Raw genomic sequence first — 16136 nt, 5'->3', positions numbered from 1 at the left:
CTTTTTTTTTTCAATTAATTAAGAATTAAGCTGAAACTACTTTGTTAATTAATGAGAAATATATATCACAAGAAGCCTCTTACACAGCCCAACAAAGTTCTGGAAAGGTTAAATCTCCAAAAACCTGTATAAGAGAAAATATCTTTGCTTGATAGTCAAGAAAGGTGATTTTTACTATATAAAATCCAAAATCTTTGCTTAAAAACAAATTTTAAACAAATTAGTCATTTTTTTGGAGATTTGTAGCCTTCTAGAACCTTGTTGAGCTGTGTAAGAGGCTTCTTGTGATATATATTTCTCATCAATTAACAAAGTAGTTTCAGCGTAATTCTTAATTAATTGAAAAAAGCCAAAATGACCCATTTTTGGGGTAAACTTTTGGTTGAGAACTTTGGAGAAAAAATTGCACCAAGTTAATTCTGGTGAAATTCTAAGCAACTTTTGGTCTCTTCATTTTTTGTCTAATCTTAACACAATTTGAGAAAAACGCGTTCGAATTTTTAAAATTTATTCGTTTTGTCCGCTTAATTTAAATCAGCACTGTATATTAAGTCCCTGGAAATGTTTAATTTCTTTGAGATTTTCACGCTTTCCAAATTTTAGAATACTGAATTCTGATTGGCTGACTTTTATTTTCGCTCATTTGGTCTTTCGCATATGAGGGATTCCACCCAAGACTAGATACGTAAATATGAACCGCAAAATTATCTGACCACTGATTTTAGTTATCTGAGGCTGGCCTGTTAGATTGGATCCATTAGCATTCCAATCTTAATATTTCCAATTAATTTGTTCGGGTGTTGTTGGAAGTAAACTGGGCTTTTTCAGAAAAGGTTTTTGTTTTTTTTGCCACATTGATATACCGAGCTGTCATCAAAGACTAGGATTCAAAACATTTTTGACAGAACCAAAGTTCTATTCAAAATGCGTCATTCTGGACGGTCTGGAATGGCCTTCCCTCAAATTCCAAAATTCTCCGAGGGTCATCATCGTTCAAATTGGAAATAATGCATATTTTTACGAGGCTAAACTGTGAATTCTCTGCTTTGTAAGCGGACTCCGCAACAGGCCAAAATCAGATTTTTCGGGGAATTCGCAACATTGCTACTTTTCTTTGATCTTCTTTGCTGTTTTGGATTCCACAAACAAATACCTAAAACATTGTACCGCTCAAAATCGCTCCAAAAATAGGCGAATTTGCAAAAACGGCAACTGTATTTGCGGAATCCAGAACAGTTTGTGGAATCCACAAACAAATGATAAGACATTTGTATCGTTAAACTGAGCTGTTGCGGAATCCGCAACTGTAAGTGGAATCCGCAAATTGTAAGTGGAATCCGCAAATTGTAAGTGGAATCCGCAAATTGTAAGTGGAATCCGCATTTTGTTTGCGGATTCCATTTACATATATGTTTATATCAGGTAACGTTTTAATTTATATCTTTAATTTACTAGGTGTTCACCAGCAAGTTCAATCTCAGCTACATTGATCAGCTACCAGTTGAAATACCTGTCAATCTCAATTCCTGTCACCAACATCGATCTCAATTCCTGTAACCCAACTTCGACCCCAATTCCTGCCTTTAATCTCCATTCTTGCAAAACTGAACAAAATGAACAAACTTATGAAGTAAACTCGCATCTAAATTCATCAGTTCATTTTAATCAATTAATTCAATTAATTAATTCAATTTTAAAAAAATATATTTTTTAGTTTAGCCTTTTTCGAGTATTTTCAAATTGCGCACATATAGTTTGATAAATCCACTGCTTTTGCCACCCCCTCCCCCAAAGTTTTTATTAAGAAAATTGATGACAGGAACAAAATTCAGCTACAGTTTTTGAGTAACATAAAAAAGTAACAAAAATACCAAAGTTAGGCCGAAAAGAATTAAATTGAACAACAAGTAACCAACTTTAGTTTAAAACGTAGAAAAGACTTTATGTGCGTTGAAATTCGCATCTGAGTAAAGTGGAAAAAGTCTATTATAATTCAGTTTCATTGTCAGTATTCACAAAAGTGAAAAAAAATGATTATAATTGATAAAAAAAAATTTGCCTCGAAAAATCCATTTTTAACTGATTATAATCGAATCGATGGCAATTCAGACAAGAAAACTCAATTATAATCAATTTTTTTTTTCATAGAACTCCAATGCGGTAATTGTTTGCGAAGTGCAGCTATGCATCTGTGTAACACCTGCGAACTATATACTTTTAAATGTTAACTGGTTGTTTAACTGAACTACGGAATCATTTTATTGTTGTCATTGCTTTTGTTGTTGTTGTTGTTTTTTTGTTTTTGTTGTTGTTGTTGTCGTCGTTGTTTTTGTTTAAGCCACTTAGTCATTTTTTCGTGGCTTTGCGTTTTCTGCATTTGGGTTGTTCAGTACTCTTGAACTATTTCTAACCTTTCGTTTCTCTGTCATATCAATACTAACTGGTATATTTTCATTTTGATTTTTATTTTAAAAACCGTTACATTCAATTTTTTTTCTTATGTCTGTTTCTCTTAGAAGCGAGGGTATTGCCATGGAGTACTAGAATTGTCTCTTAAAAACATGCTCACGGACTCATCTTTTGGAAATCCCTGCAAAGCTTTCTTACAAGAGACCTATTTTGAGCATTTTGTATTCGACCGGTTTGAAGTTTTTGATTTTTCGTCTAATTTTGAGCGACAAAAGCCAGCAACCAGGTTTATATACGCTTAAGTTAGGCCGCTTACAATAGCTTAATTATGCCTAACTTTATTTTTACTGAATTAGTTTTTGGAGATTTTAAATGCCATTTTGGTAATCACAAACTTCAAAAACTGTTGCCTGGTTTGCTTATAATAATATAACGGTCAAATTTGCCTAAATTAGAGTGTTATGTTAGATCCTTTTACCACACCACGCAGAAAAAACTACACTGATTTGAAAATAAAAAATTGATAGATTTGTGAAGACTAGGTCAAAAAGTTCTGTGCTACATGCACCGTAACCGGCTATCCTTGGTTAATTTTGAAAGTATTATCAGTATGATTTATGTAGTATCGTTTTTTTTTTGTTATTTTAAAGATTTATTAACAGCTGTGCGATAGGCAAGGGTATTCACCTTGTTTTTTCGACTTTTGTCTTGTTTTGTATTGCATGTGGTGCGAAGCTCAGCTTCACATCTGTGTTAGAATTTTAAGTTTCCGGCATATGTGATGGCAATTCTGTCGCTTCATTTTGCATCGCTTATTGGGTGAATTTTTTTTTCGTATGTGCTGATTCGTGTAGGGGGTCTTAAAATGAAAAAAAAATGAAAAAAGGCAACATTTTTTTTAATTCAACGGGAATCTGCCCAGGTAATTTCGGCTTAGTTATCACTTTGGTAATTTTTCATTCTAAATCAACGTTCTATATTTTTCCTTTTCGTTCGATAATTTAAAAGTGAACACCATTCAAGACAAGTCGAGAAAACATGTTGATAATTGTAGTTTTGTGCTTGTGGCATTTTTGTACCATTTTTTCATCTTAGTGTTTGCTTGTATAGGTTTTAGAGCTTCAAAAAGCCGTTCTTTTCAAAAAGCCGTTCTTATGAGTTTCCTTGCTTGATGAGCTAGCTTGAAAAAACAATATGCACTTTGCCAACCGATAGCGTTTTGAAGTAACTTTTGAAATTTCATCGCTCGATTAGCTTGGTTGAAAGCTTTTACGAACCAATTCGCACTTTGTAATGACTAGATATTTTCCGAAATTACGTCGCTTGATAGGCAAGCTTAGACAATTAACCTCTTGCGGTTTGATTTCAAAAACTTCATCAATTAAATGGCTGGCTTGAAACTTTTTTCTGCGAAACGGTTCAAGCTTTGAGGAAAACTATAGTATGAGGACGTTTCATCGCTAGAAAAATTTTCCAAAAAACTAGATTTATAAAGAGTTTCGTCAAAAATTGTTTGACATTTTTTGAGTTTTTTCAAAGTTCTGTTGCTTAAAAAAACACAATTTTTTGTACACCGATGCAAGCTATGAAAATTAACAGAAAAATTTCAACATTTTTTTTGTAACCGATTTATTCTATGAAATAATTTGAAATAAATTACGCGCTGTGAACCGACTGCCGCTATGAATTACCTTGAAATGGCTCAAATTGTAATGACAGATTTGAGATTTCTACAACTAAACAGGCTAAACTATTTCAGCTGATGTTTGATTAGCTCTATGAAAACGAATCGTGTAGCTGTATGTGGCCATGAAAACAAATTGAAATATCTCGAGTATTTTTGAAGCTGTTGTGATTAAGATGCCAAAAATTAATTTCGATAAGATCTCTCACCGATAGAAACCTGATATGAGTTTTTGTGATTTTCAGATTCATCATCAATTTCTTACTGGAGCTCGCTGCTTCCATTCAATGTATTTTTGTGAGAAGCTATAGATACCATCAAACAAATCCCTCATACTAAACATTAAAACACCCCATTATACATAAACAACCCTTTTACGGAGTGATTATTGGTTTAACAAGGTGTTTTTTGACCAAATGGGTATGCATTTGAGTAATGAGAATATATGCAAAATTTAACAACTATTGGGCTACCTTGACAAAAAAGATGAATGAAAGGAGAGGTTAAAGAGCCCTTCACTGGCAAAATTATTTACGGAAAAAGCCTGTAAACAGTCCAGTGATCCAAAAATTAATTTTTTTTTCAATTTCGTGTTCATCGATCGCAAGTTACTTTTGTGGTCTAAGTTTTAAAGCGAACGGCAATTCGTGGGTACTATAAAAGCAATTAAACTGAAGATTGGTCATTTAAATAAAAACAATTTCAGCATTTGAACAGTTTTGGATTTTTCAAAATAACGTTGGCCACCGCGTTCTTGAAATTTAAGGAAAAAAATGCTTAAAAAAACTTGGACTTAAGAAAGATCTCAATCTCTTGTAACCTTTTTAAGCATCCGAGATACCAATTTTCAGATAACAAATGAAAAGTAAGTTGATTGCACACAGTGTAATAACATTGAAGAAGGTTTTATAAGGTGTGAGATATATCAAGTAATATGTTGGTCACCAGTTAAGATAAATATGTTAGACAAATTGAGATGATGTCTGAATAACTGAAAATGGTGTAACTAAAGGCTTTTTTGTTTGATTTGTGTTTGAATTAAGTTTATCTTGATTAAGTTTTCCAAGTTTTTCATCGCCTGTTTTTTCTGAGCTTCCAATTTTGGCATGACATCTTCTACATTATACGTCATGTTCTCATTGGAAATAAATTCTTCCGAAAAAGGTAATCTGTACATGGATCCACATCGATTAACAAGTGGTAAGGTATCTTTCAAAAAATCCTTTTTGGTATGAGGGATTTTCTTATCCAGTAGGTCAATACATGAAACATGATGTTTGTATTTCTTGAGTTCTTTCAGCATGTGGGCTGTCATGGCGAATGGGTCTTTTTTCTCTAAATTGATACGTTCACCTGATGAGAACCAAGATTTGACCTCGTCCAAATGAGAGTCGATGAATGATTTTTTGATCAAGAGTTGACAGGACTCCGGGGGACCTACAGCGTTCCTCATAGTCCTCATGGCCCTCGAAGAATGAACAGTTTTGAGCGTGAATGAAGTGAATTTGGGTATGCAATGGAACCATTGTTCAGGATCCCTAGGTTTTCTGTGATCGAACTCGTTCAATGTTTGATTTAAAATATGGAAACCCTGATTCGAAATCATTGATTGTCCGTCTACAAAAGTAATCCATTCTGCTGCACTGCTGTACATGATTCGGTCTAGTGCTGTTAGTTTGGCCTGTTCGATGCTAAGAATCTGATTTCGGATTTCATCGATGGTTCCGAGAGGTTTCTGAAGCAGGGAGAAGTATGTCTAGCAGGGTTGGAAATGTTTTGAAGCAATTGACAAGCGAAATTTGAAAATATTGAATTGAAAAATGCTTTTGACACTATAAATCATGATATTTATTTTGCAAAGCTGGAATGTATTGGTTTTCGCGTAAAAACTTTGGATCTGTTGAAAAGTTATTGTACTGATAGATATCAATATGTCGAAATAAATGGCAAAAAAACTGAATGCGAGTCAATTACGTGCCGTGTACCGCAAGGCTCTGTTTTAGGACCGCTACATTTTTTTTAATGTATATCAATGATTTGACATTGTCTTGCACGGAAGTGGAGTCTGTTTTGCGATATTACAATTTTCCATGCTGACAAACTGAGCAATGATCTTTTATGGAAAATTTAAAACTCTGGTGCGGAAACTGGTTTGAAAAGAACTGCCTAACTATCAACGAGTCAAAATTTCAGTACATGAAATTTGGGAGAAATAAAATCTGTCGAGTTGGAAGTTTTTGGAAGAAAAGCAAAATCTATTGATTGCTACAAATATTTAGGTATTTTGATTGACAAAAATTCAACTTTCAAGTATCATACTCAGAAAATTTTTTAAAAATTATCAAAACTCTGTGGTGTTCTTTACTAGGCTAGACATTATTTTTCAAAAAAACAAATGGTACTTTTTTTATATTACTTATGCTAGACGTGTAAGACAATACGGTATAATGGTGTATGGTTGTACATACAAGAGTCATTTAGACGAAATTTACAAAATGCAAAAAAAAAAATAACGAGGCTGTATTTTTCAAACGAAATTTAAATTCTGCACGTGAAATCATGAATGAAAACGGCATACCTTTAGTTTTTGAAATGTTTTGTACTAAAAGATTTAAAACCCTGTATAAGTCAATGCAAGACAAAACCAGCATGAGAAAAATTGATGGTGAGTTAGGAACAAATGCATATCAAACATGTAGAAAAGCCAAAAGCATTTTGCCATCTGTTTCTTGTCGGATTAATTATATGAAGAAGTCCCAAAATTTTTTTCTAATAATAGCATAAAGTTGTTTGCAGAAAAATTGCTTATGCCCGTAGACCTTTGTCAAAAAAAAAGTTAAAAATTTTATCTCTACGATAATCAAACAATAATTGATTTACTGGTCAATTAAGATTCAACCTTTTTTTTGAGCACGCTTTTTTTCACCGTTAAGTTGTCTCACTTGTTGAGTAGTACTACCTTTTGGGAAACCCTCTGGTCAAAATTAAATGAATAAAAATATTTTATTGTACGGTAAGTTAATTAAACTTCAGACAAGGTAAGAAAAAACACTTTTCAAAACAGAAAAGAAAAAAAAAATTTTTTCTTAAATTTTTGTTGCAAAAAACTAGCATTGTCTTGGAACCGAACTGCTGCAATAGGGGTACGAGCTGCTTTCCCTTATTGAGCCAGTTCGATCTCTGCAAGGCTGCACCGGATCATCTTAAACAATTTGTAGCAAAAAGAAGAGATGATTATCTGACTCCCGTTTTACTTGCCGCATATATATTAGATCATCGGTATAAGGGCAGAAAATTAGAGCTGAACAAACTGTAAAAACGTTTGCAAACGTTAAAACATGTAATAAAAAACCGCTGTTAAATCGATTTTTTTTTAAATAAAAAACCTCTTTTTTGCCAACCCTGATATCAAGACTTATCGAGCGTCTCAAAAAAAACATTTAAACTGATGCAATTACAGGGTTTGCAAAAATGTTTCATAAGTTTAAGAATGGCAAAAATTTTTTACTTGATAAACTTGATAAAAAACGTGAGTGTCATTTAAGTGCTGCTTTTAAAAAACATATCTTGTATGTAGGCAGCACCAAAAAAATTGCCTGTATGTCTTAATTAAGGGACACATCAGCGATTTAGGTAATGAGCGTATCGCCTCGTATGTCGCATTTTAATCTTTTCCCTAATGGATAAATTATTCCAAACAACTGCAACAACAATGGGCTTTTTTCACTTTCGAACCAACTTATATTGATACCAACTTTTCAATATTTTTCATGCGGTTAATCACCAGCGGATTAAGTAAGGGGGTGGGGGTGATGGCGGAAGGGTGGGGTGATCCCCCGAAGGGTCCATCTTTGTACTATTTTGAGTTATCCTTTTTTGGCTGAATTGCCTTCAATTTTTTCTAAAGGCGCCGTTGACGACGAAATATACTAATTCTGAGGGAAGCGCGCGCCAAAAAAGGCACAGACAAATTTTGTCAAAATAGGGTCCATAAAGTGATTTGGGAGAGCTTAGAAAATCAGTTTGGTCGACCTAAAAAAAGGTCGACAAAATTTTTGATTTTTTTTGGAAATCAAACCCCCCCCCCCCCCCCTCGAGAAATCCTAGATCCGCGACTGCGGTTATTTATCCTTCTCAACCCTAAAAATGGCGTACTCGGCTAATCTATACGCTATCAAAAGCAAAATATCATGCAAAAACGATCTGTGACTTTGAACATAATAATCATTACTCAGTTAAGCCAATTCGGCGGAAAACTGAAAAGATTTACCTAGAGAGCTTTCAGTCTTGAATGCACTCTTCCTATACCGGTACCTAAATTGTTGCCTAAGTAATAAAGATTTTTTTTTTCTAATTCTCACCTTCAGTTTAGCTAACTGAAATGGATTAGGTATCATTTCTGTCCATTCTAACTCCTTCGAAACAATATTCCAAACTCGACCTTGAATCGTGTTATTTAGAATGCTGTGCAACATCCAGAACCTCTGCACGTTGTAAGGTAAGCTTTCACTATGTTTCACGTGGTCAACATTGTATAGCATCTGACTGGTCGTTTGAAATGGTGCAATGGGATTGGTTATTATTTTAACCAATAGAATGCGAGGGTTGAATTTGAAGCCGTCAACAAGATCTGTTCTAAATCGATCTCTTGGTTTCCGAGGAGAATGTTCGGGCGCGGTAAGCAAATTGCTGGAAGAATTCTTTAGTTCAGGCCGATTATGCTGTCTGCGATTAATGAATTCGGAATCATTTATGTAATTTCGATTGTGGTTTATAAAAAAGAAAAATGTAATTGCTGACAGTATGAGATAATTATAACTTTTTCTTGCCATGGTTTTTTATTTCGTAGTAAGCATAATTTTATGTCAGGCAGCAGTTTGCTGGTCGCTGCATGATGTCGCATTTTTTGTTGAAATAGTTATGTTAAATCACATTGTTACATTTGTTACAGTAATAACTCAAGTTATTAAAAACAAAATTTGGTACCATGAAGAACCAAATACGCCCACAAAACAAATAAACGCTTCTTAAGCAAAAAAAATAAAATCTATCAATTGTCATAGTTAATTTTGAGTTTTACTGCGCGCAGTCCTGACATAATTTACATCTTGGTGTTTTGTGATTGGCTGTACTGGCTGTCAATTTTATTTATTTTAGTGGTTTAGTATTTGAGGTTCGATTTCAAATCTCATTTTCTGGGGCTTCATTCTGTAAAACTTGAGCTGTTCATTTTGGAAGTGGCGCAAAATCGCTTTTCCATTTGAATTGCCAAAACGGAATGATTTTCTAGACTCAAGAAACGAATGAAAAAATTACATGTTGGTCAAGAGTTTCAAAATTGAGCTAAAGTTACAGCCACAGATGACAAAGATTACACTAGAGTGACTTATTAATTCATTAACTTCAGTGAACGTTAGTGTTATACTACGACTATTCTTTTTTTTCTAAGCTAAGTCGCAGGTATTGGTGCCACTTTTGGGACAGGTTTACGGCTTTTTGATGGCATTTTCTTTAACATTCGAATAATACTAAGTTAACGCAGTTGATGCGTTTCAAATTCATCGAATGAACCGAAAAAAGCTATTTGTTTCAAACAACATAACAATCATAAAAACTCGATTTCAGAAATTTTCTAACTGAATTATTTAGCAAAATTTGCAATGCTTAATTTATACACAATGTAGTTTTATGCTTTCCAATTTATTACATGCAAAATTAGCGCAGATGCTTTCAGTTTGTTACATCTTAAACTAATACTGGCAAAATTGTGACTATTTGTATTTGGTGCCATTTTTGCTATATGATATTGGTAAATTGATAGCATATGTATTTTCTTTGTTTGCGAATAGTGTTTGCGGATTGTTAAGCATTCGTGGCCTAGAGGGCAGGGCGTGAGACTCCAATTTTCGAGGTAGCAGGTTCGAAGCCCATACATAGCAAAGTTTTAATAATTCGTGGCTTATTTCTGACTTTTCTTTTTTTTCACTTTCTAAAGCTGCTTTTTTGTCGTGTTCCTGCTAGTGTTTGCGAGGCGCAGCTTCGTCTCTGTGTTAAAACGTTTAATCAGAAAATAGTCAGCTTTGAATTTAAATCGTTAATTTACCATGAATTTTGATGCTTATTTCTGACTTTTCTTGCTTCATTTTATAAAGCTGCTTTTTTGTCGTGTTCCTGCTAGTGTTTGCGAGGCGCAGCTTCGTCTCTATGTTAAAAAAATTTAATCAGAAATAATCAGCTTTGAATATTAATCGTTAAATTACCATGAATTTGGAAGTTGAGTAAAAATTCTCAAAATTTTAATATATGTATATGGTCGACAAAACTTTCGCTTCAATAGTCGACAAAGAGTGCTAGCTTTAACTCCACCTAAGCTGACGTTAACATATACACGAATGGCAGGAGTCTGATTCTCAGAGAATGAATGATCATGTCGATAAAATAGATTCAACCTTCTGACCTTATTATATTTGGTAGACACTTCACTACTACTACAGTGGAACCTGATCTAAACTACATTTTATGATTGGATAAGTTAGATATTTTACCACTGTAAAGTATTTAATATTAACCAATCATGATCCATCTAACTAACAACCCACTTATTTGTAAGTGCTGGAATTACTTGTAATTTCAGCACTAGAGAGATTTGAATTTAACTTAGAAATTAGTTGACTCTCCAAGAAGACTTCAGCAACCGCAAAAAACCAGTATACCCTAGATCTATTGAGCCTAGCAGAGACTAGTTAAACACCCTGAGACTAGATAGTATAAGAGTAAGATTAGGATCGGTATTAGACTAAGAAGTTGCACGAATCTATCCGGCCGAAAATAAGATAGCGTGACGAGCAGACGGTGTACCCTATCCGAAATTACTCTATGAGTTAACCACCTCGGTTATAACTCATCTGGTGCGACCATAAGTCTCGAACAAGACCTTAATAGCTTAGAATTAACAAAAATAGAGTAGAATTTAGACAAAACATTTTTAAAATGTTATACGACGATAATTTAATCGAAATGTCTCTACGACTCAATAGATCAAAGCCAATATTCCGAACGATAGGAGAACTACCGGGAATTGGAAGAAGACCTCGAACCGGAGACGATATACGACAGAATAGAAACTTACCAAATAGTTATATGATAGTACGGCAAAAGCCAACACAAACTTTTATATTTAGAATTTTATTAGCAATGAATTTAGATTTTCATTTGCAAACTTAAATCTTGAAGTCAATCTTCATGCTCATTTCAGGCGCTAAACAAAATATTAATATACAATAACGATTGATAAAAATATCTCAGATCGTTTTCCTAAAATTCTGCAGTATTATATAAAACATGTTTGGAAAATATTTATTGAAAATCAAAATAAAAATTAGTAGCATGACAATAAACTGTTAGTAATCATAAAATCATCAGTTGTCTCAGCTTCATCACCTAAAACATAACAGCAATCATAAGCTCACTAATATCATTAAAACACTAAATCTTTTCTTAAACAAATTTAAACCATTTTAAACTTAAATTCACTTAATTTTAAAATCAGATCATCAAGGCTTATCCTTGGATCTTAATTCATTTTCTATTTAATTAAATTTTAAAACTTGATCATCAAGGCCTCTCCTTGGATCAAAAAGAACAATTTTGTTCTCCCCCACCCACTTAGTTAGTGTCTAACGACCTCAAACGTCGATTCACTATCCAACCCTTTCGCAAAACCCAAGACTAATAGAAATTTTTCAACAAAACTAACCATTCAAATTAGGATAAACAGTGAAGAACTTCGGTTATTCATCCTTCACTTGAACCCTCCTCTTATCAAGAACCAGGATATATCATAGACTTAGTAAGTTTAAAATAGTATCTAACGAACTACTCGCGTTCTAATTATACCTGAACCTTGTGGATCGATTTACTATTCTCCAACTCTTGAACACAATCACTACCCCTAAGTAAGATTAAGTAAGTTAACACCTTAGCTTATACTAGCCACGAGAAAGTAAAAATCATTCTTCGGAATCGAATTACTTTTCTCTCCAACCCTGAACAAATAGACCCAGGTTAAGCTAACCAAAAAATCGTAAGGACTAACAATTTAAGAAAATAGAATTCATCTAACAACTTTTTGCATCCGTCATCCTAAACCTTATGTCATTTAAAAATCTAGGAAACAAACAAACAATCGTTTTGCACAACTGTGAAATAGATAACAAAAAATACGACCTTGTAATCACACCTCACACACAAACAGTTGGATATATTAGAACAAAACGACAAACACTAAAAAGAAAAATAATAACTAAACAAAGACAAATAACACGAAAAAGATTTTCCAAAAATAGAAACGCATTCTCAGAATCAGAAGTCAACAATTTAGACGAACTCTATAAATTAAAAGAATCTAAGATAAAAATTGCCCCATACACGATCAATTATATTTTTCTGACTCAGAAACAACATCAAATTCATCAAAAAGAGGAAAAAGACGAATAAAAAAGCAATATAAAGACAAACCAGTACATTTATACAACTGGAATCAACCAATTAGACACATCGATAATTACCTATTAACAGTCATTAAACGGAAAAATGAGCCAAACACACACTCCAAGTGAAGATAGTCCAGATGATGACGATATCTTCCCCTTCCTCGTAGATGCACCCACTGATAGAGGACAGCATATACTTTGCAAGAATTTACTACTAAATTTATTTGAACCCGGAATCAGCCCATGTACAGCAGAGTTCCCCGATGTAAAAATCAAAAGACAAATTATTGATCACTATCTGAAAGATATATGTAATTTGACACAACACTACGGAATCTACACCATAGAATTAACCTCACCAAACCCGAATCACCGCAAATATGTAATTCAAACAGACGACCTTGATTTAGAATTTTCAAAAGTATTCTCAGAATACATAAAAAGCATACAATATCATAACTCACAAAGAGCAAACTCCATATTCACTAATGAAGTTTTTGCCATAATATATAGTTATATCTCAATATTAGAGAACGAAATTCCAATCCCAAATGTCTCACCGACAGAGACATCCAAACATATAAAGGTACGACATGAAATCACACTATTTTCAACTTTTCTACATATAATTAAAGAAAATTTCACCAAAGATGATGTTTCACAACATACAAAACATGACTTACAAAAAATTTTGGCATGGTTTATAATAGATTATTTCACACATAATATAGATTTAATTTCACTAGCAAGAAAAAATTTTAGACCTCAAAATTCAAACGATGATACCGCCATCACAGAACAGTCAGACTACGTTTGGGACCCCAAATGGTCTCATTATGCATTTATAAATATCCCACAATCAATTGCAAGTCAAGCAATAAGTACAATATCTTATACCAGAGATTATGTAAGAGTAGTACCATTAACCATTGACGCAACACCATTAAACTACAATACATTTTTACCTGATACTCAAAATAACAGTTTAAATTCGACTGTCATACACAATGAAAACCTTAATGGAACTAGAAACCTCACTCAACAAGATATTCAGACACCATCACACTTCATAAATGAAGAAATTGTCCAAACAACAACAACTACACAACAAAGTATTTCACCAATACGTCCAAATTTAACAACACCAAGAAACACAAACACTTCACTAGCACAGGTAACCTTACAATCAACTGTTAAACCTTCGGTTGCTCCAAAATATTCACAAATGGATTACCAAACATATAGACCCATGACAATACCGTTGAAAACACGCAGAACATTCACAAGAAACAATTTTGCGGAACATAATTATAATTATACACATTCATCAAAAACAAACTATCCTCCACGAAATAATAATAATAACCAAATCAGATCTCGATATTGGAATAATCCAATGGCAACAACCAATTCAGTAAATTTTCAGGCTAATCCACATCCTCCACAGGATTATAGTGAAAATTACCCATTCTTTCAACAGAATAAAAATAAAAAACAAACACCTCATCAAACGGATTACCTATCCTCTGATGATGATCATTTACAACCAGATATATTTGCACCATATACCCAAGAATATCACGGACAAGGAATGCAGAAACCATATACACATCATAGAAATTTTTCTCCACACCAGATAGATACACAAAATCAACAACCAATACAAATGCAAAACCCAATTAATACACAATCTTTTCCACCAATTCAGCCACAAAACCCAATGATTACACACTCATATCAACCAACACAAATGCAAAATGAAATACCACTTCCATATTATCTTCAACAACACGAAATAACAAAAAATCAACTTTCTAATTTTTCACAAATGCCAAATGCAGCAGAATTATTACAAATGACAATGAATCCATACCTTATGGGTGGATCATCAATAACATCAAACAAACCAATAATGGTATTCACAGGAACAGACCCTGAATATTCTGTAGAAGATTATTTAAATGCAGTAACAGCAAATTTAATTTTAAATATAGGACCTGAACCAATTAATACGCCACTACATCAAAATTGGATACATCGACGCACAGCGTTGATACAGACAACCTTAGACGGCGCAGCCCAAAAATGGTTTTCAGTATTGCCTATAGAAATAAAATCAAATTGGAAGAGATTTACACAAGAATTTTCAAAAATGTTTGACTCCGAAAGAAACAAACAACAACAAAGAGTTTTATGTAATGAAATTCGCAGATTACCAAATGAAACCATCAAACAATTAGCAGTACGTATCGAAACACTAGTTCGAAAAGCATACTCACTAAATACGCACGACTACAAAAACACAAAAATGACAGAAATCTTAATGATGACCTTAACACCTCAATTAAGGAAAATAGCAATAAAAAAGAGAGCATCCCATCCCTCCTCAATTCGAGAGCCCGATTTAGATTTTCGAAAACTAGTAGACAAGCTAGAGCAAGCAGAAATCACAATGAAACTTGAAGAAACAGAAAATCTGAAATTACAATATGTTAACCGAATTGAAACAAATACCACAAATATCAATAATATACAGGATTCAGACACAGACCTCGTTGAAAAAATCACTGAAATACTCAATATTTATGAAAAACACCCAAATTTTAAAGGCAAACCATCTTTCAAAAAATGGTGTAATTATTGCCGACGATACGGACATAGTATTTCTGAATGTAGACAAAAACAACAGGACAATCAAAACAAACCTCAAAAATATAAGGAACCAAATAAATCATTCTATCAGTACATGAAAAAAGATCAAAATCTACCGAACAAAAATGTATATAGCAACAACAGTTCAGGAAAACCACTACCGAACAATACCAACTACACGAGAAATCAATCACTATATAACTCAAGTTATAGAGGAAGATCACCAGAACGAAGAAATACACAAAATTCATCACAAAATCATTACACTAGACCAAATAGTCGAAATAACTACTCCAGATCAAATTCAAATACAACACAATTTGTTTCTAGATCTAATTCCCAATCAAGAAATAATTACTATCCAAACAATCAATCACGAAACTCATCATACAATAGAAATAGAAACTACTCCAATAATCGGAATAGAAGTTATTCAAACAACCGAAACCAGAGTTACCCGAACAATCGATCAAGGAATAACTCATATAATAGATCAAACTATAACAGACCAAACAATAATTATCAAAACAGATCACGAAATAATTCACAAAATCGACATTCAAGTTATAATAATCGTTATAGAAATTATTCCCAATCACCACACAGGAATAATAACCATTATAATAATTCTAACAATCGCCACAGAAGTAGTACACCTAAACATCAAAGAAATATTAATCAAGTACAATCAAACCCAGAAACGACATCAGACCCCCCAGGTATTGATGACACAGGAAATAACGAACTACAACTAAATCAAATAAACTGTGAATCATCAGATTCAGAAAGTGATACAGAAAACACTACCTCCATAAATATGATAGCAATCGAGAATGACTACGAACCTATTATATATGAACAACCTTTTTCATTACATATATACGAAAATCAATTAGAAC

At 33.3% G+C, this 16136-nt stretch overlaps 1 protein-coding gene across 1 annotated transcript; it reads right to left on the bottom strand.

Moving 5' to 3' along the window:
* Positions 1-5017: 5017 nt before the first annotated feature.
* On the bottom strand, positions 5018-8969 carry LOC134842658 (uncharacterized). The gene is made up of 2 exons (XM_063859101.1): positions 8455-8969; positions 5018-5828 (listed from the first exon to the last, which is right to left on the bottom strand). Exons 1-2 carry the CDS (start codon positions 8923-8925, stop codon positions 5100-5102), a joined length of 1200 nt encoding a protein of 399 aa, XP_063715171.1. The 5' UTR covers positions 8926-8969; the 3' UTR covers positions 5018-5099.
* Positions 8970-16136: the final 7167 nt, after the last annotated feature.

The sequence above is a fragment of the Symsagittifera roscoffensis genome, chromosome 3 (assembly GCF_963678635.1).
Source record: "Symsagittifera roscoffensis chromosome 3, txSymRosc1.1, whole genome shotgun sequence".
Taxonomy (NCBI): domain Eukaryota; kingdom Metazoa; phylum Xenacoelomorpha; order Acoela; family Convolutidae; genus Symsagittifera; species Symsagittifera roscoffensis.
Note: the sequence above shows the minus strand (reverse complement) of the source record. Positions and strands in the feature narration are given on the sequence as shown.

Excerpts from the sequence above, each read along its gene's own strand:
- LOC134842658 (XM_063859101.1), bottom strand. The coding sequence starts at position 8,925 with ATGGCAAGAAAAAGTTATAATTATCTCATACTGTCAGCAATTACATTT. Across the intron at positions 5,829-8,454 it reads TTCAGTTAGCTAAACTGAAG|AAACCTCTCGGAACCATCGA; the intron begins GTGAGAATTAGA and ends TCCCTGCTTCAG.